We start from the raw sequence: 24,971 nt of genomic DNA, 5'->3' as shown, positions 1-24,971 counted from the left end.
ACTCACGGCATGAAATTTGTGCTCAATCACAACGTTGGTCATATAATGGTGCCTTAGTTTGACTTTTCTTTGCCTTTTTGATTTGTAGAAATCATATTTTATTTCTCCCAATAAAAAAGTAACTCCTTCAACTCCTGTTCAAAGTTAACTGTCAAAGTTATTTGCTGCTCAAAGAAAAACAGCCCTAGTGGTAACTTGGAACACCATTTTAGGATTAGTATAGGATCATTGGTGCAGGAACACCATAAAATCACAATATGAAAGTCAGGAATCGGGTACAGTTGCCATTCATCTTGGATGACATAATCCCCCATCGGCAAAAGTAATTCCTAGTATATGTTACATTAAAGAATAATACCACAAAATAACCCTGATTTTTCACAATTTTTTAGTTTGAAATTACTCCTTTCTACAGCATCTAAAAAACTGGGAAACTCACTTTTTTCGTTCGTTTTCTGTTTTTCTTTCTTCTCAATAATGCATAAAGCATTAGCCCATAAATCTCATTTTTTTTTATCTTTGTCTGATTATTTCTTACATTTTCTATAGTATTCGTTGTTAGAAATTACCAGCCTTTTCTAAATTTATCCTCCCCCTCTCCCTTTCTGAAACCCTCAGGCCCCTTCGAGCCCTGTGACATTTATGTATTACTAAGTATTGCCTTCTTGCATAGTTTTGTTCTATTTTCTTTACTCCAACTTTTTTCGGGGGGGGGGGGACTTTAAATTACTTAATCATTGTGAAATAATTCAAAATTTTTAATTAGTTATTAAAGTTAGTATGTATAATGAACACGTCCTACCTTCTTTTCATGTGCCGCTTTTGCTAAAATGTGCCTTTGCGTGGTGAGGATATGTAAAGAAAGGAGGTGTTTGTTCACTCAAGTTTTTCTTCGTTTTCTTCTTCTGAATACTGCACTAAATATAAACACTTAAAAATTGTTATTTCTTTTGTAAACATATTAATGTAGGCTTCCGTGGCTTATACATGTAAGTTGGAAGCCTAAATCAATGACAGTTTCTGAATAGAAGACCTTTGTCTACTTCAATCTTCGTCAACGATATTTTGAAGCATTTATGGTTAATTAATTCCTCCTTTTATTGCTAGTAATAAAATTGGAAGTATTTTGCACGCAGGCTACTTTCTCTTCACTTGCTTCTCTGATCTTATTGGTCCATGGCTTTACCTCCTTATGTATGCTTTCTCCTCGTAAACCTTATGTATGTAACTATAATTTTCTTTATATAATTTATAACTATCCATAGCGCCCTGCCAATCGCTAATCTAAAAACAATTGCGTGATACTGTAAAATGAGTAATGGTTTCTCCTTACTACTTTTACATTCAGTCAGTCATTTTTTTTTATCCTCACAGGAAAGCATACATTTTCGCTTTTTTAATCCTGAAGCCTAAGGACAGGCGGGTTTATCTCATCGATATGGTGTGTAGTATGGTAAGCACATCCTCCTTTGTCTCTCGGCTGGGGGAGTAAGGTGAAACTTTCCAATTTTCTTATGGGGGAGGTTTATGTTTGGGGAGAGGAGCAAGCTTTCTTCTCCAGTCCTTACAAAAGAGTATAATACTTCTTTCTCTTCTTTTCTTCTTTTTTATGTTAGTTTTCTGACAGGTTCTTTGCCTTGTTATTTATTAACTACGTCCATGTACATTATTGAACCAGTTATTACTGGTTTGCTCCTCTTTTCAGCACCTGCATATCTCTATACCTTCAAGGTCATACCTTTAACACGTTCACTACCTTCTTTTCATTGATCATTATGTTTTCCAATGTTTATTTCATATAAGCAATTAAGCTATTCCGTTTTCGCTATAGGGACTATTCTTTTCATTTTTTTCTTGCTCTTCTCTACTTGCTTCAATGGAAATGCACGTGAGTAGAATAGGAACGTGCGTACATAGGCTTAGCTATTTCAATCAAACATGTTTAAGCTTTGACTACAAGCTTACGGAAATGGTTAATATTTCTTTTTGCTTTTTGTTTTTTATTAAACCGTCAAGGGGTAAACTTGAAGAAGTCTGTAAAATTAGATACTAACATTTTTCTATTTAAAATTCCATTGGAAACTCCTGTTCAAATTTTTTTTTTTCATTTTTTTTTTCCTGTTTGAATTTCTAGCAGTGGAAATTTAATCAGGAGTGAACGTTAAAAACAAAGCTATGCATTAAAAGGAATTGATTTCAGTTTGTTTATAAATAGGTTCAATTAAAGATAAGAAATTTATTATAGGTTTTGACCGTTCAGAAGCCAATTTGAAGGAGTCCTTAAAATTGAAAATATGACAAATCTCAGTTTAAATAAATATTTTGTGCAAATTTCTGTTCAATCTCTTTAGGATTTCTGTTTAAATCTCAAGCGGAGGATATTTAAACAGGAGTGATAATTAAAGAAAATATAAATTCAGTTAAAGAAAAGAGATACTTATTGTTTGCTTTGATTGTAATGAACGAACAGTTAAAAATTTATATGGGTTTTCATAATGTTGTACTTAGTAGGACATGACAATGCTCCTAAATGTGTTCACTGTGAATTTAGTCAAATAGGCCCCCTCCTAAGTATTATTTAACGTTGAATGGCGAAAAAGCTCATTTTCAATGTATTTATCTGAAGTATTCTAATCTTCAAACAAGGTTAAACGTTTGATGTTAATGTTATGACTCGTCTTGGCCGAGTGGGTTGTTGCGCTGGATTCGGGATCCTTCGTCTGAGAGGACGTGGGTTCGAATCCCGGTGTACCCAATTCTTCAGTTTGGGACGGGGGTCAGTGGCGTGACTCTGTAAGCTTAGCCAGAGTCGACCCAGCTCTAAATGGGTACATGTAGAAATCTGGGGAAGATAAACAGGAAGGATGTGCGAAAGCACAGGATGGCTGGCCCCCAACCCCCCATTGCACTTCCTGGCTGAAGGGCCAAGAAACGGAGATCAGCACCGCCGGTACGGACTGTAAAGTCTAATGCCGTATCCTTTACCTTTTTTATGACTATTGATTGCTTTAATGAATGGTAGGTGTGGTCTCAACTTGAACTTTTACATACGAGACTCGGTAATATAAAGTATGGCTTGGAATTAAGTAAGAAGGGAGAAAGTTGGCTAAGGGGTTTACTAGGCAAAAAAAAATAACTTTCCAAAATGCTTTTATGTTTAGATACCCCTTACAAGTTTTATTTTTCTTGCTAAACGAAAATTTAATAATGTTTTAACCCTGAAAACTAAACAACATTTACAAATATTCTTTTTGCTGTCACGGCTATAGAAAATTTTAAACTTTTATCCCTTCTCCTCACCATCTTTGAGGTAAGATCTTGGCTATGCCGCGAGATCTTGGTTTATTTCAGTTATTAAAATGCGCACAAGAAAAATCACAATAACTCTTTTTTTACTCTTAGGTTTTATTATACTGTTCTTTATAGGTTGAAAAACTTCAGTTGATAGGTTTTGGCTCACGTTCATTGCCATTTGCGATGATAAATGACAAACGGACAAATGACATTATGATGTCTTTCAGGCATTAAAATGCTCACAAGTATGCTCAAACTGTAATAAGAATTATACAAAGACATTATGATGACAAACGAAAAATTACGAATTGTAATGATAATGGTGAAGTCATCATAGTGTCTTTTAGGTAGAAAAGCGCTCATAAGAAAAACTACAAAATTTATACGTTTTTTTTTTTTATATACATCATAACGTCTTTCAAGTATCATGAGAAAAACTCCAATAAAAAATTTTAATTATTAAGTTGCATTAGATTGTCCTTTTTAAATTGAAATATGTCTGTAATAACGTTTATATCACTTCAATTGTCGTGACGCCTGATGGCAAATACATCATTATGATGAATAACTGTATGAATAACTGAAATGACAACTATTTGCATTGATGATAGATACATCATAATGCCTTTTAGGTATCACAAGAAAAACGCCAATAACAATTTTAATTATTAAATTGTATTATATTATCGTTTTCAAATCGAAATATTTTTGTAGACACGTTTTGGCTCACGTCCATTGTCCCCAGCTTCTTTTGAGAATGATCCGAATAGTTGTCTTTCAATCACCAGTGCATCAAACGAGCCACCGTTAGCTGCTTATGAATTGGGTGAGAAAGGAATCTTAGATGTTGCCTATGGGACAAATATGAAAAACTGGCTTGATATTGCGATCAAATACGATATTCCAAGCGTGAAGAGTCAAGTGTTTGACATTTCTTCTGAGTATGTAGCTTATCTTGTTATTATTGGTATTACCAAAATGAAATGTAAGTGTAAAGAGCTGTTAAAAAAATCAAGTAAAGAGTAGAGGTAAAGTATTTAAACATACGATTTAACGCTAAAAATATGAAACACACTAAACCCTAAAGTCTTTCTCGTAAAATCTTGAGTTTGCTAAACTCGTCTTGAACATGTACACATTCATGGAGATACTGTAGTTCCAGGCAATTTATTCCAAGGACCATAATCCCTTGTGAAGAAACTGGGTATATAATTTCGTCTTCGTACCTTAGGCTAAAATTAGATCTACGTTGTATGGGCAACGGGAGTGTTGCGGCAACGTTTGTTCGGCTTCGCCAAGCAAACTTTTGCGAGAGCAACACTTTGGTTTTGTTTCCTCGCTTCGATTAAACGCTAAAGTTATTAATCTGTAAAGATCTTAAATAGACAAATCCCCTATATGTCCTACCACTAAAACCAAATAGGTCTTACCGTCAGATACACCGGAAACAAATCATAGGTACACCAACTAGCAAAAATTGCGAACCCCTCATTGTCGAAGATGACTATGAGCTAACAGCCGACTGTTGCTTAAAAATCCCCTATATGTCTCACAATTGGTATCGGCCTATTCTTGGTTTCAGTGTGTACCTTACTACTGAAGTTGTCAACCCCTTTAAACTTTCAAACTGGTACATCCCATTAAGGAATTTTTCTACCAAAAAATGGATTGCATATACTTTGATAGGCTCATCAAGAGCTATCGATTGCCGTCGAAAAAAATCTATCTGTCTTAGTTCAAAAGTTGACTTTTTTGCCGTAGGCCAAGTTTCTAACGTCATCACTTAGAAAGGAGCAAAGGGTAAACTCTAATGTCTTTAGCAATGAGAGAACTTTTAAAGTTTAAGAGACACATCTGATACCATTTCTCTACTGTAATCCCAAGTGTGAAAAACCGAATGATAAACCCAGCTGAAATCATGAACAGAAATGGGTAGAAACAATAGATAATAGCACTTTTGGTCCCGTGGGAAAAAGCCACTTTTTTGTTTCTGTAAATTTTTCTTTTTATCACTCAAAGAAGATATATTGGCTGTGGGGCCGGGTAACTGCCGCATATATTTAACACTTATAGATTTTAGTCCATCTTCAGTTTGAAACTGGTGCCTGCCTGCTTGCCTGCTATAATGGAGCTTTCCACTCGAAAGCAGAAACATGGTTTGATGAAACGAAAGCTTGACTGCATAACTTCAGATAGTTCTTTCTGACATAGGCTATATAACTTCACTTCACTTCATACACTATAGGCTCTGGCTCAAGGACAAGCAAAAACCATTCTTTTTGGCCCCAAGCAAGAGTTCGACGAAGCTTTCCAAAATGCAAAGTCATATTCATCAATCCGGCCTAAGGCCCACACTCTCCGTAAAAACCGCAGAGGTTAGACCCTTATCACTTTCTAGGAATAAGCTGAAATCGGGGTGCTAGGAAAAAAAAAACATGACAAAACCAAAGTGTTGCCCTCGTAACACAGTAATTTGCATGGGACTGTTGTGTTTATCTATAGTTGGACAATTAAAGAATTGGTGCACATCAGTATTTCTGTGTACAATACGATGTGTTGATGATCTTACTCATGCTGTTACGGAACTCTAGGCTAGGTAATCGCATCTTTCCAAACCCTCACTGTGTAAGATAGAGGATGATTTTACGCTGAAGCCTTTTGGTCGCCTTTCGCTGAATTCTCTCCGCCAATGACTGGTTAGGCTTGTCCAAACGGTTAACTGAACTGCAATATATGAAAGCACGTTTTGCCTAGGTAGCGAGCCATTTCCCCAACATGTATTATTTTTCTTTCCATCTTTTTTTCCCAACCATAATGTATGAGCGTAGGTAGGCGTGCCTTGTTTACTCTCATTCCAGGTAATCTAATGGTCCTATGTCAATTTTAAATTCTTGATCAACCTGCCTGAGACTCTAGGTGGGTGTGACTTGCTAAAAGATAACAAAAAAGTATTGGTCCAATAAGAGAGGCATAGTTACTCCCGCCGTTTACCCCTACCCTTTAACCAAAAACTGGGAAAACTATAGGTTTTATGACTATCTCAACTCTATGACTATCTACCTTAGTTCTACTGCCCTAGGAATGACGCATGGACGGATAAGAGATGGACATATCTATTAACAAATGAACTAACATCATTTTTATACAATCCTAATTAGGGGGTTAATTCCAGATTTGCCTTTCACTCAACTGGACTATATGTCTTGGTTTTTCTACAATTAGCCATGGCTTGATGCCCACAACTATTCAATTTTAATTCAAAAATCTCTCTTCAGGATAGGCGGGGAGGGGGTGCCCGCCGTCTCCAATCACTTTCCAAATAGTATCTAATCATTGCCTCAGCTCAGTCCAGCATTCTCAGCCAATTTCATTTTTCACTATTTTTTTTTCAATAGTGACCCCCTCATATAAAGTCTGTGGATTATCATCAGGGGGTTACGGTTGCAAATTTTTAATTAGTTAATTAAGCACAGTTTTTTCCTCAGCTGCCTAGTCTGGGGTAATACCATTTTACTGATTATCTGGGCATTTTCTTTTTTTTTCTTTTTTTTTTTTTAGTGACCTCTTCGTAGAATTGGAATTTAAAGAATTTTTGTTTTTAATGGTGTAAAGTGGCTTCCGTAAGCTAGACTTCCTGTAGCGGGAGTACATCCTCTCTGAGGGAGAGCACTTTTTATTGTAGTTTTTAGAGGTAGTAGTACAATAATGCGAAGACCACTCTTCGGCTGCTATTTTTATGTAATTTAAAGTGTTGGTGGCAGTTAGTTTTTTCCAACTGTTGAAATAGTTTTTTTTTTTTTTTTGATTTATTGGTGCCACTGAGAGGAGAGGAGGTGGGAAAAAAAGCCAACAGATTTTTCTCACTGAGCAGATTAAAACTTAAAACCAAAAGGTCCTTGGATATGTGGAACCCAAACTACAAAGAAAAATCTTAATCGGGAACTTCCACTCTTTTTGATTAGCTTGAAACATTCAAGGATCATTACTTAGGCTAAGGGATCCACTCACTTTTTAGGGACGCCGGAGTGGGGAGTATGTTATAGGGGTCTCAAAAGCGGTCTCGTATCTTTTTATTTGTTCAGTTTGAAACTTACTGCCATAAGTCCATGGGCCAAGGAAAGCCTAAATAAAGAACTGTGAATTTGTCGTCCAGAGCATTCATAAAATTATGTTTGTATGAGAATTAGTTAGATATGAACAGGTAGTTGACTGAAAATTTGCACCACATCAAAAGTTTTAGAAAATTTTTACAAGTTTGAGCAAAAGAGTTCACAAGATTTAGAATATTCAGAAAATTTTAAAGTATTTATATCAAAAGTATTGTTTAGAACTGAAAAATTTATTTCTCCTTTTTTCCCATTTGTATAATGTTGTTATTTAAATTTTTCTTATAAATTATTTATTTAACTTTAATAAATGTAAGATTATTAAGACTTTAAGGAATGCATATCGGTGTAACTGTCAATTCCCATCATTTTTTTTTCAGTAATCTTGGTTATGTTTTTTTTCCAATATTAGGAGAAATGGAAACATTCAGCTTGAAATAAGAAAAATGAAAACATTTAAAATGTATTGAAAACCGCAAATTTATGTTTTTAACCTGAATGAGAATGTAATAACATTACTCTTCTCTTGAAGAAAGAATTATATCTTTGTTTTTATCTTTATCAGAATTAATATCCCTATATAAATTCATAATATAGCTTCATAAAGGTAATATATTTAAATTATTCATCTTTACAAATCTTTTATAATTTGATCTTTATCTATATATTTTTATATCTCAACATTTTATCTTGTACAAAATTTTCTTAGAAACAAATCATTGTAAATACCGCTTCTATAAACCGTTTCTCTTCTAGTAACTATAGTTTTTAATGCACCAGGGGTGTGTCCCTGGTTTATTCATATTCTTATTCTGGCTTATTCTGGCTTATATTGCTTTCAGTAATCTTGGTTTTTAATGCACCAGGGTTGTCTTCCTGGCTTATTCTTGAACAAAACCTTAAGTATTAACCATTCACTCTAAATTTTTGAAAGCCAAGAATAAAATTGCATATAGGAAAAGCGGTGCACAAGATTAAGTGGTAGTTAGTACGCCATCTAGCTGGAGCTCCATTTTGAAGTCCCAACTTGCCAAAAGGTTGGGAAGATCATAGTTCCAAAATTGAACTAAGAATCAAAAAGGAATAATCCCAACAAAACAATTTTGACAGTTCGATTTTATTGTAAATGAAAAACAACATAAACTAATCTACTAACACCCTACCTTCCAAAAAAGATACGAAAAAACACTTACGGAGGGATAGTTGCATTTACTCAACTTTCTTACCAGTAATTGAAAGAAAAATATAATAAAAAAGAGGGAAATCAAACGTTCAAAATATAAGTTGAATCAAAAGAGGGAAAACAAACGTTCAAAATATTAGTTGAATCAAAAGATGATAACAAAAAAGAAAAATATACAAAAGAAAATTATGACAAAAAGAGGGAAAACAAACGTTCAAAATATTAGTTGAATCAAAAGATGATAACAAAAAAGAAAAATATACAAAGAAAATTATAACAAAAAAGAGGGAAATCAAACGTTCAAAATATAAGTTGAATCAAAAGATGATAACCAATTTCTACCAAATTCATTCTATATTAATAACTCTCAATTGAAAAAAGCAATGACAAAAGCACATACAAAAAAAGGAAAAAAAGAAACCATTCTCTCTAGCTTATTCTACAATAATTAATAATAACCTAAAGAGAAAAAAACAAATATTGTTAACTTTTTTTCTTAAAAACATCTCTTCATATACTTGAGTGGAATGTAACTTAATATCGTGTTTACCATTTTAGGCACCTGATTCCTGTGATAACGAAAACCTTCCAGGGCATGATAGGACAGTCTCATCAAGGTCTAACTTTACGACCTTTCTGGAATCAGAGTGCAACTCTAGATTTCTTTGTGCCTTTTGCTTTGTCATGCAGCTCTCAAAGATGCCTCAACTCAAAGCATATTCTCATTGCCCGACCAACGGAACTGTGGAAGGAATGCTTGAAGACCTTAGGGAATCAAGACCCTGATGTCATTAAATGTGCGCATCTATACAGTATTGTTAGCTTTTTCTTCTGATTTAATTAATTTGTGTATGTATCCAGGTCTAGCAATGGTTTTTGAACTGGTTGGTAGAAAACTGTCCTAGTGTCTTCTAGACTTTTTGTGGTCGGTCAATTTTAAATTCTTTAAAATTGATTCTATAAAACTTTTTAATTTTTTCTTCTGATTTACTTAATTTATGTATGTATTCAGTTTTAGCAATGGTTTTTGAACTGGTTGCTAGAAAACTGTCCTGGTGTCTTCTAGACTTTTTGTGGTCGGTCAGTTTTAAATTCTTTAAAAAGTGATTCTTTAAAACTTTTTAACTTTTTCTTCTGATTTATTTAATTTATGTATGTATTCACGTTTAGAAATGGTTTTTGAACTGGTTGCTCGAAAACTGTCCTGGTGGCTTCTAGACTTTTTGTGGTCGGTCAATTTTAAATTTTTAAAAGTGATTCTATAAAACTTTTTAACTTTTTCTTCTGATTTACTTAATTTACGTATGTATTCAGGTCTAGATGTTCTTTAAAATTTATTATATACAGTTCGCTTATAACATTTAATTATCGATAATTTAAATCAATTATTAGGCCTATTTAAAAATCGATAATTTACGCACAACTATAATCATAGTTAAAGTCAAATAGTAAACTACTACTACCTCTGCTATTACACTCTACAAGGCTCTTTTAGTATACTTACTCTACAAGGCTTACTTACTCGTGCTTGTTTCTTAGTAACAAGATACGAGTTGTCACTATTGTTGTAAAATTACCGTAAAATAAAACATGGTAATCAAAACTCCTGTGAGAAAATTTGGTAAAATTAAGTATTTCTCTGAAAATGTGGAATAAATTGAATAAATGGGGCTATGAGATAAATATGAAACTTAGAACTGATCTACGCTCGTTTTCAGATCATAAAAAATATCTGACAGGGTTAATAGGATTGACGCATCTCCATCAATAATACCTATTGAAAATTTGCTTCTCTTTTTAATTCCAAATTTACAAAGATTTGCCCTATTAAAATATGTTAAATAGTCCTGTTTTAATATTTAGTCATAAAATGTCCGGATGAAAAGTATGATGAAAGGATACTCTGATCAACTAAGCACTGTATTAAATAGCTAAAGAATTGTATTATACTATGCTGTCCAATATCTTGTTATAATCTTATCATCCTATTTGTTATAAATTATGCTTATATTTTAAAGGATCTCTTTTATCAGTGTTCACACCATCTATCAAACGCCTTGTCTCCTAACTCTTCAGCCGGCTGGGGTTGGCACCAACCCTTAGCTAATCTTCATATTTTTGTATTGTTTTATATGGAAAGGGCTTTAGATTATACAAAACGTCAACTCAGTTCATATTCCTGACCTTTGTCGCCTGAGCTTTGATTTGATTTTATGGATTCGCCTGCGGTGTGATATTAGTAATAACAGCAGGTCAATTGAGTTTGCCTGCATAGACACCTTTTAGCTGAAATTCCTCTCTATTACACCTGAGATGCTTGGAAGCTTAGAACTAATATTGGAATTTAATAGCTGTTTGATACATACATGCCACCAGCAAACAGGCCACCAGCAATTGCGGCCATCTGCAATTGCAGGTTTAACAAAAAATGTAGAAGAATTACAAGTTTGTTTACAATTTCGTTTTTCTGAGGGGGAAGGGGCATAAAAATAATAATTTAAGCAAACCTATTAATTTATGGGGTGAATTAAAATGCTTATCTTACCAGTTTTTTGTAATTTAATGTGAGCTTTTCCATGCATGAAAATCTTCAATTTTTCCATATAAGTGTGACAAGTGGGACAACGTCATTGCAATACTGATGTATATAAAAATGATGTCACTCACATAATTTTTTTTCTAAAATTAAGGCTGTTGAAGAAGTTTGTCAAACTTCATATCTATCTAGGTCGCTTTTTAGGCCAGATATATATATATATATATATATATATATATATATATATATATATATATATATATATATATTTTCGTATAAATTTGGAAAACATTAAAAGAAATAAAACTCTTTTTTGCTATAAGTCCTTAAAATTGAATATAACATTATGTGCACTTGACTTTACCTTCTTAATTCTTACTTAACCTATTGTTTAGCCTACAAGTCTTTGCTCAAGTATCAGCCATTTATATGGGAAAAACTTAGAAATAGTAGTGGTGAAGTCAAATTATCAGACTCGTCGAGTCAAGCCTCCATTGGTACCAGCAAAAACAGTGGTTTAAATCTGCAGTTCTACCCGTATGAAAGCAGCGATATCTTTGTTCCAAGACAGGCGTTAATTTGGGCTCTTATTGAAAACAAGAAGGTAAGGTGGACTCTTTTTCGCTTCAAAAGTTGTAGAAAACTAACTTTTTTTGAAAATTCGAACTTTTTAAATAAAATGTTTGGTCATCGTCAGAAGCCTACCTAACAAATACAAGAAAGTAACTCGTTCAAAAGTTTAATTAGAAATTTTTCTCTTATATTTCGAAAACATATTGAGGGATTTTTACAAAAAAATTATCAATTAGAGAAGTAGAGACCCAATAGGTAACAGATCTTAGTTAATAAAAAATACCAAATAGTTTTTTACGAAGGAGTCTTTTATTTCTCAATTTTTTGTTTCAATCAAATATACAAATAAATACATAAAAATACAAAAATAAAACATAAAAAAATTAACAAAGAGTAAGTTGTTGGATGAGATTGATGAAAAACCATCATCAAACAATTTTTATGTTATAACCGCGCCTTCTGAATGATGGATTAATTTTAGATCCTCGACCAGTGATAATCCCTGTGGCTGGTTGTAATCCCTGTCTTACCTCTGTAATGGTTCCTTTCTTGATTCTGGTTAGTTAATTATGTTCAAAAATTACGTAAAGTCCAATTTAAAGACTAATTTGGACTCTGATTATGCGGATTAGAATAAAACGTTTTTTTATTCAGCATGTTTCTTTAAACCCAATTATTGTGCCCTCTGCCACTCATTGTCACTCCTCTAGAAAGGTACCTGAGCTAGCCTGAGTAGAAGGAGGTCCTGTAGCACTAGCAATCCCTGAGCCCCACTAAAACACACCTATGGACGCCTCTTGACTCTAATTATGCTGATTAAGAAAAGTATCTTTGTAATCAGCATTTTGACGAAAAAGCTTCTGCAGCTTGTAATCAGACCTCCCGAACGACAGATTGTTTCCTGGTTCTGGTCTATTAATATTTTTTCAGCCAGACTATGAATTTTATCGCACCATTTGAGCGATAAACTGGTTGTGAATTCTGGGCTATTAATAATCCGTCAGCCTGACTATGAATGAAGTGGAACCTCTCGAACGATAAACTGGTTGTGAATCTTCGGCTATTAATAGTCTGTCAGCCTGACTATGAAAGAAAATGCACCTCTGAGCGTCCCATTCTGTGTCCTTGACTGTTCATAAATCCTCAGCCTAGCCATAAGTAATATCGCACCTCATCAGCAACGTAGACTGTCTTGGACCGTTAGTAATCTATAAGTCTCGTTGTAAACACTACCTAATCGCTTGAGCGATTGGGTGATTCTTGATCCTAGGCTATTAATTTTTCAGCCTGACTCGAAACACTACCGCATCTTTTGAGCGATATAGACAGATACTGCGTCTTGGGCTTTTAGTAATCCTAAGCCTGACTATAAATGCTATTATATCGCTTAATCATTAACTTTTAATAATCCCTCAGCCTGACTATAAATGTTTTCACCCCTTGGGCGACATTCTGTGTCATGGAACACTATTGCCCCTCGTTAGCGACATAAGCGGATTCTGCGTCATGAACTGTTAATAATCCGTCATACTAACTTTAAATACTGTCATACCTGTTGAGCGACATAGAATGATTCTGTTTCCTTTACTTTTAATACTCCCTTAGCCTGACTATGAATTTTATAGCACCTCTTGAATGACATAGGCCAATTGTGCATCCAGGACTGTTAATAATCGTATTTTCTCAGCTTGACTATAAATAATATAATATTTTTCGGGCGATAAAACGATTCTGGGTTCTGGACTATTAAAAATCCCTCAACCTGACTACCGTAATTCTCGAGTGATAGACTGGTTTTTGTGGTTATCCCTCCCCCCCCCCAACATTTTTCTTTCTGCCTGTATTTGCATCAATAGCCACCTTGCGGGGGCTATATGATGGTCTATTTGATTTTATTGTTGAACTGTCTAGTAAATCTATCTTTGTCTTAAAAAAAGGTCTTTTAAGCCTTCGGAGTAAGGATGGATGGAGGTTGGAACTTTATAACACCTTTTTTTTGGTGCTAGCTAGTATTATAAATTCATTATTGAAAGCAACATTCTTTGAAGTTAGGCATAGTTACTCGTCTTGGCATTTATCGGTATGACTAATTTAATTTTTGATCCAAATTTTTTACATAAAAGTATTTTTTAAACTCCTATCTTCTTTTTGTTTGTTTATTTTAGGTATTTCGTTTCTGTGGCATGCAATTTTTGTGTCCAACATATTTTCTTGGTTTTTATAGGATTGACTGTTTAGATTTCAGATGTTTAGATATTTATTTATTATTTTCAGTTTACACTGTATGCATACAACGTATCCAAAGATTTATTCCAAGAAACAAGAAAACTTTTGAAATGGGAAAATACTCGTTGGCTCCTATTTATTTCTTTAGTGGAGCAAAAACTTGGGATTTTCCATAACCTACCTTTAACCGTAAGAAGAGATCCACAAAACCCTTATAATCAGTGTGATCCCGAGACCTTAGTTCGAACCCAGCTCACTACTGCTCGTGATTTCCCTAGCGATAAACGATATCAATTTCGACATCGCCTCGAAGCATATAGAGACCGACAACCACCGAATTTGTTATGGAAGACGTCCTATAAAAACGATCCAGATCCTGTGAGAAGGTTTGGAACACAGATGTTGGAAACAAAGGCTGGAGATATGTCAGGTATTTTGTAATACCCTTTTATTCTAGTATTCTGCTTTTAAAAGGGTATCGTAAGTCTCTTAATTATCACCATTAAATATTGCTGAAAATTTTTCTACATCGCTACCATCTAAATTTAAATTGAGCTCTCTTGGTAATCTACGGAAATTATAAAATCTCAAAGTAACTTGTTTCCAGAGGGATTTGAAAGCCCCCAAAGATCCCTTATTTGTACGAAAGTTTTGGACATCTTGAGAGGGTGGGGAGAGATGATTCCAAAGGCCCCGTGCGTATATACCTGCTGGGATTATTTTTTTTCATTCAGGTAATTGTTAAATCAAAACATTAATCGTTGAATAAGCTATTGAATTTATATAAAATAATTGTTTTGTCACCAAACAATGATTCGTATCTTTATGACGGCTGATGGTAGAAGCTGACAGACTGTGCACTACTTCAAAAGTACTCTCTGCTTCCTGGCTGACGTCAAATAATTTAGCAAACCAGTTTTGTCTGGCTTTGAATTCCGATGTCATTGTTTTTAAGCCGAAACACAACAAAGGCACCCTGACCATAGTTTTTTGTGATTTTTTTCAGATTGTACCGTGCTCCGAAATTACCATCCATTTCAAGAATGACGTCGTATGTGTTGTTAAACAGGTTTTACTTGTTTTGTCGGGTTGTTGTTGCCTATTGTTTTTATTCTAGCTAGTGATTTATATTGATTTTTGTTATAAAACTAGTGATTTTTCACGCTATAGCCTTTAAGCATATGATTCAACTTAAACTTAAAATTTTTCTTTATTCAACTTAAAAAATACAAAAACAAGATTATGCCCCAACGGAGAGCAGTGCTCCTAAGGCTGGGACAGTACAAAAACATCAACATCTCATCATAATAGTGATACCAAAATTTAACACGGCAAAAAACAAACAAAATAGGAAAAAAGGTCATAAAAGGAAAGTAACAAGGATAAGTAAATAAATAAATATCGGGCAGGAGGGGCGTGCGAGGCCATCCCAAACACAGGGACACAAAAACAAAACTCACAAAGAAGAAGATCAAATAATTTAATTTTCCATCATCAATGGTGAATAATAAAAATTTTAGCCTTGACCTTTCAGAACTTACAAAAGGAATTATGTATATCCCAGACCTCTGACATTCCGAACGAGGAAGTAAAATTAACAGAGATTTATCATAGAAATAATTTTTAGAATTTTGGATTTGAAAATGTCATATGCAAACCTTTAATGCTCGTATATCATTTCAATTTAACAAATTTAAGAAAAGGAATAACGTTTTAGTTTCCGAAACATTTGCAAGTTTTGAAGGTCGATGTAAAAAATTTCCAAGTATTCTTATTGCCCTATTTTGTAGTACCTGTAAGGGCTTTATATGCTTCCAAAATGTATTGTGACATACAACAGAGCATTAATTCAAATAAAAAGCAATCAGAGAGTGGTAAATTATTTTTAAAATGGTAAAAGGAAATATACTCTTCACACAATACATCGACCCAATATTTTGAGTAAGTTTTAATATTAAATATTCAACATGATTCTGAAATGACAAAAGGGGACCAATAAAAACTCCTAAATAGCGATAGGATTGGACCCCTACAAATTTTTTGATCACCAACCTGAAGCTTCTGACAAGAAATCTCTCGAGTGGCACGTTTTGAACGACCAAAAACCATAAAATTAGTTTTTTTTTAAATTCAGTACTAGATTATTGGAAACAAACCATCGATTAACCGAGGTAAGACTTATAGTCAGATTTTAGATCAATGTCGATGAATCTCTAGCTTTAACTGTTGTAGCTGTATCATCTGCAAATATAATTGCATGGCTAATGTTCTCATGCAAACCTCGTTGAAGATCATTAATATAAATCAAAAATAAAAGTGGACCTAATACTGAGCCTTGGGGGACACCAATACCAGTAAGACTTTTTAAATTAGTCATTTTTCCACCGACATCTACTGTGATTTTCCGTCCACACAGGTATGATTTAATAATTTGCAATCCTTTCCCTCTTATGTCGGAATCTATCATTTTGTCAAGAAGGATTTCATGATTTAAAGTGTCAAATGCTTTTTTACATCATAGAAAACAGTAGCCACATGGAAATCATCACCTAAACAATCATTTATTTCTAATAAAAAAGCTACAACTGCCGGTTCTGTCGAACGGTCTGCCCTAAATCCATTGATAATTGGTAAAGAAATTTATTTTATCCAAATTGCTAGAAATCCTTTCTTTTAAAAGTTTTTCAAACACTTTAGATAATGGCGATAAAATTACTTACATCAGATTTATCACCTTGTTTATACAACAGAATTACTCGGCCAATTTCCCATCTACTAAGAAATGTACCTGAATTGATACTCAAATTGAAAATGTGTATAAGTGGGTCAAAAATAACTTCGGCAATACTCTTTAACAAATTTGTTGATAGTTTATCATGTCCCGCTGAATCACCGTTTTTTATATTGTGGATAATGTGAAGTCTAAAAAACTAACAGGGGCCAGAAATATGCTCGTACATTCATTTGGGGGTAAATATTCTTTATGCGACCTGCAAGGGGACAAATCTATTCCTGCTGAAACAATTGATTGACCAACACTAGCAAAATAATCACTAAACATAGTAGCAACATCTTGTGGTCCTCTAACTTCTACACCATTTATATTAATCAATACCTCAAGATGTGATAACTTTTTATTTTTTCCAGTTTTATCCTTAATTAAATTCCAGGTTTTTTGGGAGAATCTTTATTTTTAAATGACTTTTCATTTTACACCCTTTCATTTTCTCTAAGAATCCTTACTAACAGATTCTTATAGTTTTTAAAACCTGTTATATTTCTTTCAGTAGGATACTTCATTTTAATTTAATATAAACGATTTTTTTTTAATAGACCTCAAAAGCGATGCATTTACCCTTAGTTTTCTTAGTGTATACCTCTTTCCTTTCAAATTTCTATACGGGCAAATTCATCAATATTTTCAGTCAATATATTATAAAAGTTATCTAAGGATTGATTTGGATCCATTTCATCAATTAATGAACTCCACCCTAAGTCACCAAGTTTTTCTTTTAATTTTAACAATTTTTTCCCCCAAAGTCTCTTCGCTTTGTTGACTTTTTTTCATTATACGGGAAATATAGCGAAAAATCAGCCATACGTATGCAGTGATCAGATAAATCATCAGGAATGACCTGTACTAACAGTAATCCATGATATGGCGGACATTCTAAAAACTTCAAAGTGCTACTATCCAGTCTGTTCTGATTAGCAAAAATAAGGTTCATTAAGTCAATATTAAAATCTCCCATAACTAGATAAGAAGTATTAAGAATAGCTAATTTATCCAAGAATTTTTCAAAATAATTCCTAAATTCTACCTGACTAGCTGACGGACTACGGTAAATAACTGCGATTAGAATCTTCTCATTATTTGGAAAAAAAATTCAATAACACAAGGTTCAAATAGCATTAATATATTCATTGGCAAAAAACCTAGTCTTGCACGGGCTGGTATGTAACTTTTAATTAAAACGCCCATACCACCTTTCTTTTGCATACTCCTCCCAACATGAAATAATTTATAACCATCAACATGAATGCTTTCAATTAAAAAACTCATCTAAAAAAGTCTCGCATAAACCGAAATGTCCGTATCAGATGTCGATAGAAAAGTGTCAATTGTATCCTTTGCAATCTTCCAGTCCCGGCAATTCCAAAACGATATCCTCCTTGTTCTAGAACTTTTCTTTGTCAATCCATTCAAAAATAAATATTGATTTTTTGGTATATTTAATATGCTGATATTATCTTCATTATCACTAGCTACAATCTTGTGGAAAACTGAATGAAACAAAACGGAATCTAGCTCAAATTTTTAACCTTAATGATAAAATTCCGTCATTATCTCTATCCATTATCAAATATTACCACCATGTCAAGAATTACCACACCACGACCCATGTGCCCAACAAGCAAAAATGAAAGGTAACACACGCAGAAACAACTAAGAAAAGAAAAGAGAAATGTCTTCATTCTAAGACAAATTCTTTCAATATTCTACCGCGATTCATAAAGACCTCTATGTGCTTCAAAACAAGCAGTAAAAAAATTAGATCAATAAAAAACAAATAAATACGAGACAAAACATGATTAGACGTTTCCTACTAGTATACTACTACTACTAATAACTCACTGCAGCACCAAGCCGCCTGAGGCTAACAGGGCGCTTTACTATTAGACGATATGATCTATTCCACTGAAGCATCACTGGGAAAACTATGATGTATATGTCCTCGGACGTTCGGAAAGTCGTCAACCTCTTGTATGCTGTAACTAAATGAATATTTTGTAATTGAGCCACAGGCTCTTTCCACAAACAAGTTTGTCTGAATCCCCTTTGATATCCGTGCCTCATATCTAGGAATCTTCCGTAATTTATCCCGTTTCACTAAAATCAGCTTACGTATTTTACGAATTTCGGCTGGTACATCATCACTAATAAACAAGTTGCTATTATTTCCATGAAATGTCTTGTCCTTAAGCTTTCTGGCATTTTTTATAATAGAAAACTTGACGCCTTTTTTATTTAGTTTCACCTTTAAGAATTTACGATTTCTGTCGTTTTATGAGACTGTAAAATTTACTTCAGGCAATTCTAATCAATGGCGAACAACTTCTGGAAATGAAGTCTTAGCGTTATCAATATCCTAGCAAACTGTATTCCACGTGATGACATTATTTTCTGACTTGCCGGCTTCCAATTTCACAATCTGACACATTGAATCTTCATTTTTTCTTCTTAACTTTATTAATTCATCGATACAAGTTTTTAATTGCAAATTGAGGCAGGACGTTTCATTTTCAGTTTTTCCAATTTTCGATTCACTATTAACCTTATTTTTAAGAAACAAATGTTCTTCATCCAGATTAACGACCCTTGTAGTAAGAGTACCTAATTGATTGCATAAATTCTCTAATTTATTACCATTTTCTTTTACGACTTGAAGAATTTGCTTAAAATCTGCAGCTAGTATTGATCCTTTAACATCCCATTGCATATTAATAGTGTACTAATATCCAAATATCAATACGTATTACTAAATATCCAACAGTTCTTTAAATAATATTTTCACATAAATCCACACAGAGGTCTTAAATGCGGCTTACTGTAACAAGAGCATTGAATGAACGAGAGCAATTCAATCGAATAAATCATGCAAGAAACTAATTAATAAAAAAAACGAAAAATAGTGATTTGCTACAGTTCCTAGTATGTTCCAGATTAGCATTTATCTAAACATACCGCCTTTGAAACCTTCGATTTAACATCATATGTCGATATCAGATGTAAACTCCAGAGTGTTATCATCAAGATAATAGGCGAAGCTAGGTAATCAGAAAATTGTAAAAATGTTCTTTACTTCCAATTTTACAACATTTGCTCTAATGGATTCAAAAACTCGCTCTTTACGCTAAAGTTTAACTCTTTCTCTTAAATCTACTTTTTAAAACAGTAAAAAAACTTTAGCGTAAAGAGAGGGGCGTTGAGGAGACAACAGCCCCTTTCATACACGGATTAATTTCTGTTCGTTTTAAGTTTTAATGTCGCCCCTTACTTCCAGTTAAAAAAACATTTTTTTTATTTAGTTTCTAAACGCTTTTGAATAAATGCATGTTTTGATTTTAGCTCTTCGTACATGAATGCTTAAACCGAAATTTGCATATTAATTTATTTTATTTTTTTGCTAAATGGCTTTCTAAAAGTTTTAATCGGACGATTTTGAGAAAAAAGGAGTGGGGGAGGAGGCCTAGTTGACCTTCGATCTTTTGGTCATTTAAAAATGCAACTAGAACTTTTAAATTTTTACGAACCTTTTTATTTGTAAAAAATATACGTAACCTACAAATTAACATATGTAATTTTTTTATTACGTACATGAGGCGGTTTGCCCAATCTTTAATACCTTGCTCTTTACACTAAAGCTTAAATTTTGTCCCAATTCTTTAAGAATGACCCCTGAATCACAAAGGCCGTAGATTAAATAGTCGAAATTACTAAAAATACTTTAGAGTAAATAGCAGGTATTTAGGAGGGGATGAATCCCTCATATGCGTAATAGTTTCTGTTCGTTTTGTTTTAATACTGCTCCTTACTTTCGGCTGAAAAAACTTTTTCGTATCTATTTTTTCATTGTTTTTTGTTTTAAATAATGCTAGGAAATCCTGTATCCCTTCATGGAAATTCTCTTCTCCTATGACAAATTCCTCCGTGGAAAAATCTTCCCACGTAATCCCCTCCCCGATCAGGAAAAAATTCCCCCGATAACGTCTGTACACTTCCCTATAACCAGTACTATATTTAAACATTGGTCAAAGTTTATAACTTGCAGCCCCTCCCCCGAGGACTGTGAGGGAGTAAGCCGTCCCCAAAGACAATGCTATTAGTGTTTTGACTATGCTAACAAAATGGCTATCTCAAAATTTTGATCTGTAGACTTTGGGAAAGAATGAGCGTGGGAGGGGGTCTAGGTGCCCTCCAATTTTTTTGGTCAGTTAAAAACGCCACTAGAACCTTTAATTTCCGTTAGAATGAGCCCTCTCTCAACATTCTAGGACCACTGGGTTGATCGATCACCCCTGGAAAATAAAACAGCAACAACAAAAAACAAACAAATAAACACGCACCCGTGATCGGTCTTCTGGCAAAAATACGAAATTCTACATTTTTGTAGATAGGAGCTTGAAAATTCTACAGTAAGGCTCTCGGATACGCTGAATGTGATGGTGTGACTTCTGTTAAGATTATATGACTGTTAAGGGGGTGTTTCCCTCTATTCTCCCAAATGAGGCAAATTTTCTCTGGCTCGTAGCTTTTGATAAGTAAGACTAATCTTGATGAAACTTATATATTTAAAATCAGCATAAAAATTCGATTCTCTTGATGTATCTATTAGCATCAAAATTCTGTTTTTTAGAGTTCCGTTTACTATTGAGCCGGGTCGCTCCTTACTACAGTTCATTACCACGAACTGTTAGATCAATCTTCAAATCATCTGTGTAATTCAGGTAACATTTCTACCCCATTCACTTTGTCAGTTGGAGTTCAATCCTCTGACATGTTACCTGGAATACTCTCCCTAAGTTAGTTAAAAAGTGTCATGGTGATAGGTCTAGCTAAAACAAATTGCAAAAAAAAATGACTTTCGAGTAATTACTTTTCATTTGCTTTCCTTTTTTATGCCCCTTATTGGGGAACTTTTCCTGGACCATACTGGAACCGTGTGCTGGTAATATTTTTTACCATGGTATTTCTCTCTAGCTTGGTGTATGGTTTGTGTTGACTGGATAACAGTTTATCGTTCTTTTTTTATATTATTATTTTTTCACTCCTATTGTATTTTTTGTTCTCTTTTTCTCTCACTGTACACCCGGCTATTGAGCCTTACGCTGGGAATAGGATGTTTCTTTATTTTTGGTTGAATAAATGAACTCTGAACTCTGGAAAATAGACAAGATGGCAAAATCCTAATAATTGAGCAATATTATATGCAATTCTTTCTTAAAAGTGACTTTCTTGCAATACAAAAAGTGCATTTTGGCCAGTATTTTCAATATTTTATGAGGATTCCCCTTCATTTTAACTAAGTTGATGAACGAATTCCACTAATTTGCCAGTTTCTATTCTTTTAGAAATTTTCCAAAGGGTTGAAGCTCTCTGGAAATCTGCTATCACTACGGATTTGACAGTATCGGAAGATGTTATTCAAAGCCTACTATTACATGGGAGAGTCATTCACTATTGTTATACCCCATTTTTGTTTCTTCCAAAATGGAGAATGCAGGTGGCAGCTACACGCGATCCCTACTTGGCCACTTTGTATGCTGACGAACTTATTGAACAAGGGCCTGTGAGTATTTTGATTTTGAGCGTTTGTCTGAGTTTGTATGAAAATACAAGTGGCAGCTACAAGGAATCCTTTCATGACGTCTTTGCATGATGGCTAACTTATTAAAGAGTGGCCTATAAGTGTTGTTAGTTTTTAGTCTTTGGATGATTATGGTTTAAAATACAGGCAATGACTACACTGGCTCCCTACTTGACTACTTAGTTGTACGTATTTTTTCCTTTTTATGTATTTCCAAGATTATTTTCAATATTTACGAATTTTTTTTTAAAAACACAGAATTATTCTCCCTTAAGTTTTAGAAACGAATCTATAAATCCTAATCCGTTTATCCATTATCCGTTTATCCGAATAAATCCAGTTATCTATTATCCGAATAAATCCAGTGGCCTATAAGTGTTTTTAGTTTTTAGTCTTTGGAAGATTATGTTTTAAAATACAGGCAATGACTATACTGGCTCCCTACTTGACTACTTAGTTGTACGTATTTTTTTCCTTTTTATGTATTTCCAAGATTATTTTCAATATTTACGAATTTTTTTTAAAAACACAGAATTATTCTCCCTTAAGTTTTAGAAACGAATCTATAAATCCTAATCCGTTTATCCATTATCCGTTTATCCATTATCCATTTATCCGAATAAATCCAGTTATCTATTTGGCTAATCTATCGACCCAAGAAATTGGAATCTAAGTTTTGTCATCTAATTTAATATTGACAAAGGCAGTGAATTCTAATTTTGGACGAATATTACTACGAGAGAAAGATGAAGGAAAAATAAGCAAAGAGAATTAAAAGCTGTTAAAACAAAATCAAGGTCTGCTGTAATAAAAGGGATTAAGAGACAAAATATGATGTCTAAAAAAAATAGTTAAAGAATAAATATACGAAGCAGGCATCTCAAACATTTGTCGGTAGGTTAGGTTAGGTAACCTAACCTAACCTGGAACTTACAACTGGACTGGACTGGACTTGATCAAGCATACAAGTAATCATTTAAAAGATTGTATTGGGTGTTGCTGTTTTCTAAACACATTAAAAGGCAAGATGTTTGTCCTAGTTCAAAAATGAAATGTAGAACGTTGTCTACAAAATTTGACTCGTTAAACAAATTTTCGACATTACGAATATTCATTACATTTTCTACGTTGCAAAAAAAAATGAAATATTGAAATTAAAAGAAAGTGTATAAATTTATATCTCTCTTGAGAAACATAATGAATTGGCCCATTGACTCAAAGGGGGAGGGGCTCAGGTTACTATTGATATATCAGGTTCTCTGGAATATAGTTTACCTTGATTAGCAGCTGCTTTTCAACTTTAGGTTTGGAATTATCGTTTATTTAGTTCACTCAGTCTCCCTCTGAAGGGGTAAGCTACCTAAAAATTTAAAGCGTCTCTTGATCCAATTTGCTTAAGAAAAACTGATTTGGTTTCAAGATTTAAAATTAAAGCGTCATTGGAATTAGCTGTGATTAAGGTAGATAATTTTTATTTTAAGTCTGAGAATATTCTCTCTGTGCATAACTTTTTCCCTTTTTCCAGAATTTAAATAAGCTATTTTGTTTAGCTATTTATTTAAGTCTATTTTACATTTTTAATTTCATGTTTGGTTTGTTGAAGCATTTTTTTTTTGCAATTTCGTTTACGTATTTTATGTATTCCTTGATTTAAGGGAAATAAATAAATAAGCGGACAAATTCCTATTCCGAAACCATGAGTGTGTCTGAGTGCTTCTTCTCTTTATTTAAGGTCGTAAGTCTAAGTTCCATCTCTGGGTGGCGGAACAGGAGTATTTTTCAGTGTGTCAGCCCCTGGTAGCTAAATGCTGTGATGAGTTTTAGTAGCAATTATGCCGTCAACAAGTAAAGTAAATTGCATTTGCAAAGTCTATTGGACTTGAAAGCTCGTAAAAAAACAGATTTTGCTATTCAAGACTTTTCAATCAGGGACTCAGAGGTCCTGTTGCCAATTTTTCTAAAGATCTTAACAGCGGTATCACTTTGATTGCGCCAACATACAGCTCCTACTCGAGTTTTCTGGGTAAGCTGGGTTTTCTTCAGCATACATCTGTTGTCTTTTCGCTGATCTCCTCAAAAAATTTCAGCTTCTGTAAGTAAACCAATAAAATGGAATTTTTGACAGCAGGATCTGTTCTATATCACTGTGTACTAAATTTAATACGCTTTTGGGCCTTAAATTTAATACGCTTTTGGGCCTTAAATTTAATACGCTTTTGGGTTGCTTTTGGGCCTTGCCCAAAAGCAACGAGATTTGAAACATTGTAGCTTAAAAACTCGCTCCACGGTCTTTAGCCACTTGTCCCGCAAAGCTGAAAATTCAATACCCCAATCGGCAGAAAATAGCCCAACCTGGCAACACCGACTGGCCCTTGGTAGCTAAACGCAGCAATTAGTTTTTAGTAGGAATTAAGTCGCCAATAAGTAAATTAAATTAGACTTGTAAAATCCATTGGACTTGGAAGCTTTTCTCTTTGCAGCGTTCCCGTGCCAGTTCTGGCTCTCAAAGTGAATGTGGTGCAGCTGGCCGACGAATGACGGATGATAAATGGCATGACACCTTATGTGTTGCATTCGTTCAAGACTATGTCTATTACTTAGAGCATGTACTGGGATTTACGCGTATGGATATTCAACAGAGGCCACCAAGCAAAAGGTAAAATATGCAAAGTCCTTAGAGCCTA

General features: G+C 33.9%; 1 protein-coding gene across 4 annotated transcripts in view; it reads left to right on the top strand.

Annotated features, from left to right (window-relative positions):
- LOC136038230 (KICSTOR complex protein SZT2-like) overlaps nucleotides 1-24,971 on the top strand; it is a 330,409-nt gene that overhangs the window by 271,213 nt on the left and 34,225 nt on the right. For all 4 annotated transcript variants that reach the window (XM_065721331.1, XM_065721332.1, XM_065721333.1 and 1 more), the window contains 6 exons: nucleotides 4,009-4,235; nucleotides 9,142-9,380; nucleotides 11,515-11,723; nucleotides 13,967-14,348; nucleotides 22,052-22,269; nucleotides 24,768-24,943. In XM_065721331.1, the coding sequence (XP_065577403.1) occupies nucleotides 4,009-4,235; nucleotides 9,142-9,380; nucleotides 11,515-11,723; nucleotides 13,967-14,348; nucleotides 22,052-22,269; nucleotides 24,768-24,943 (1,451 nt within the window). The remainder of the gene's footprint in view (nucleotides 1-4,008; nucleotides 4,236-9,141; nucleotides 9,381-11,514; nucleotides 11,724-13,966; nucleotides 14,349-22,051; nucleotides 22,270-24,767; nucleotides 24,944-24,971) is intronic.

This window comes from Artemia franciscana, chromosome 17 (genome assembly GCF_032884065.1).
Source record: "Artemia franciscana chromosome 17, ASM3288406v1, whole genome shotgun sequence".
NCBI classification, from domain to species: Eukaryota; Metazoa; Arthropoda; class Branchiopoda; order Anostraca; family Artemiidae; genus Artemia; species Artemia franciscana.
Note: the sequence above shows the minus strand (reverse complement) of the source record. Positions and strands in the feature narration are given on the sequence as shown.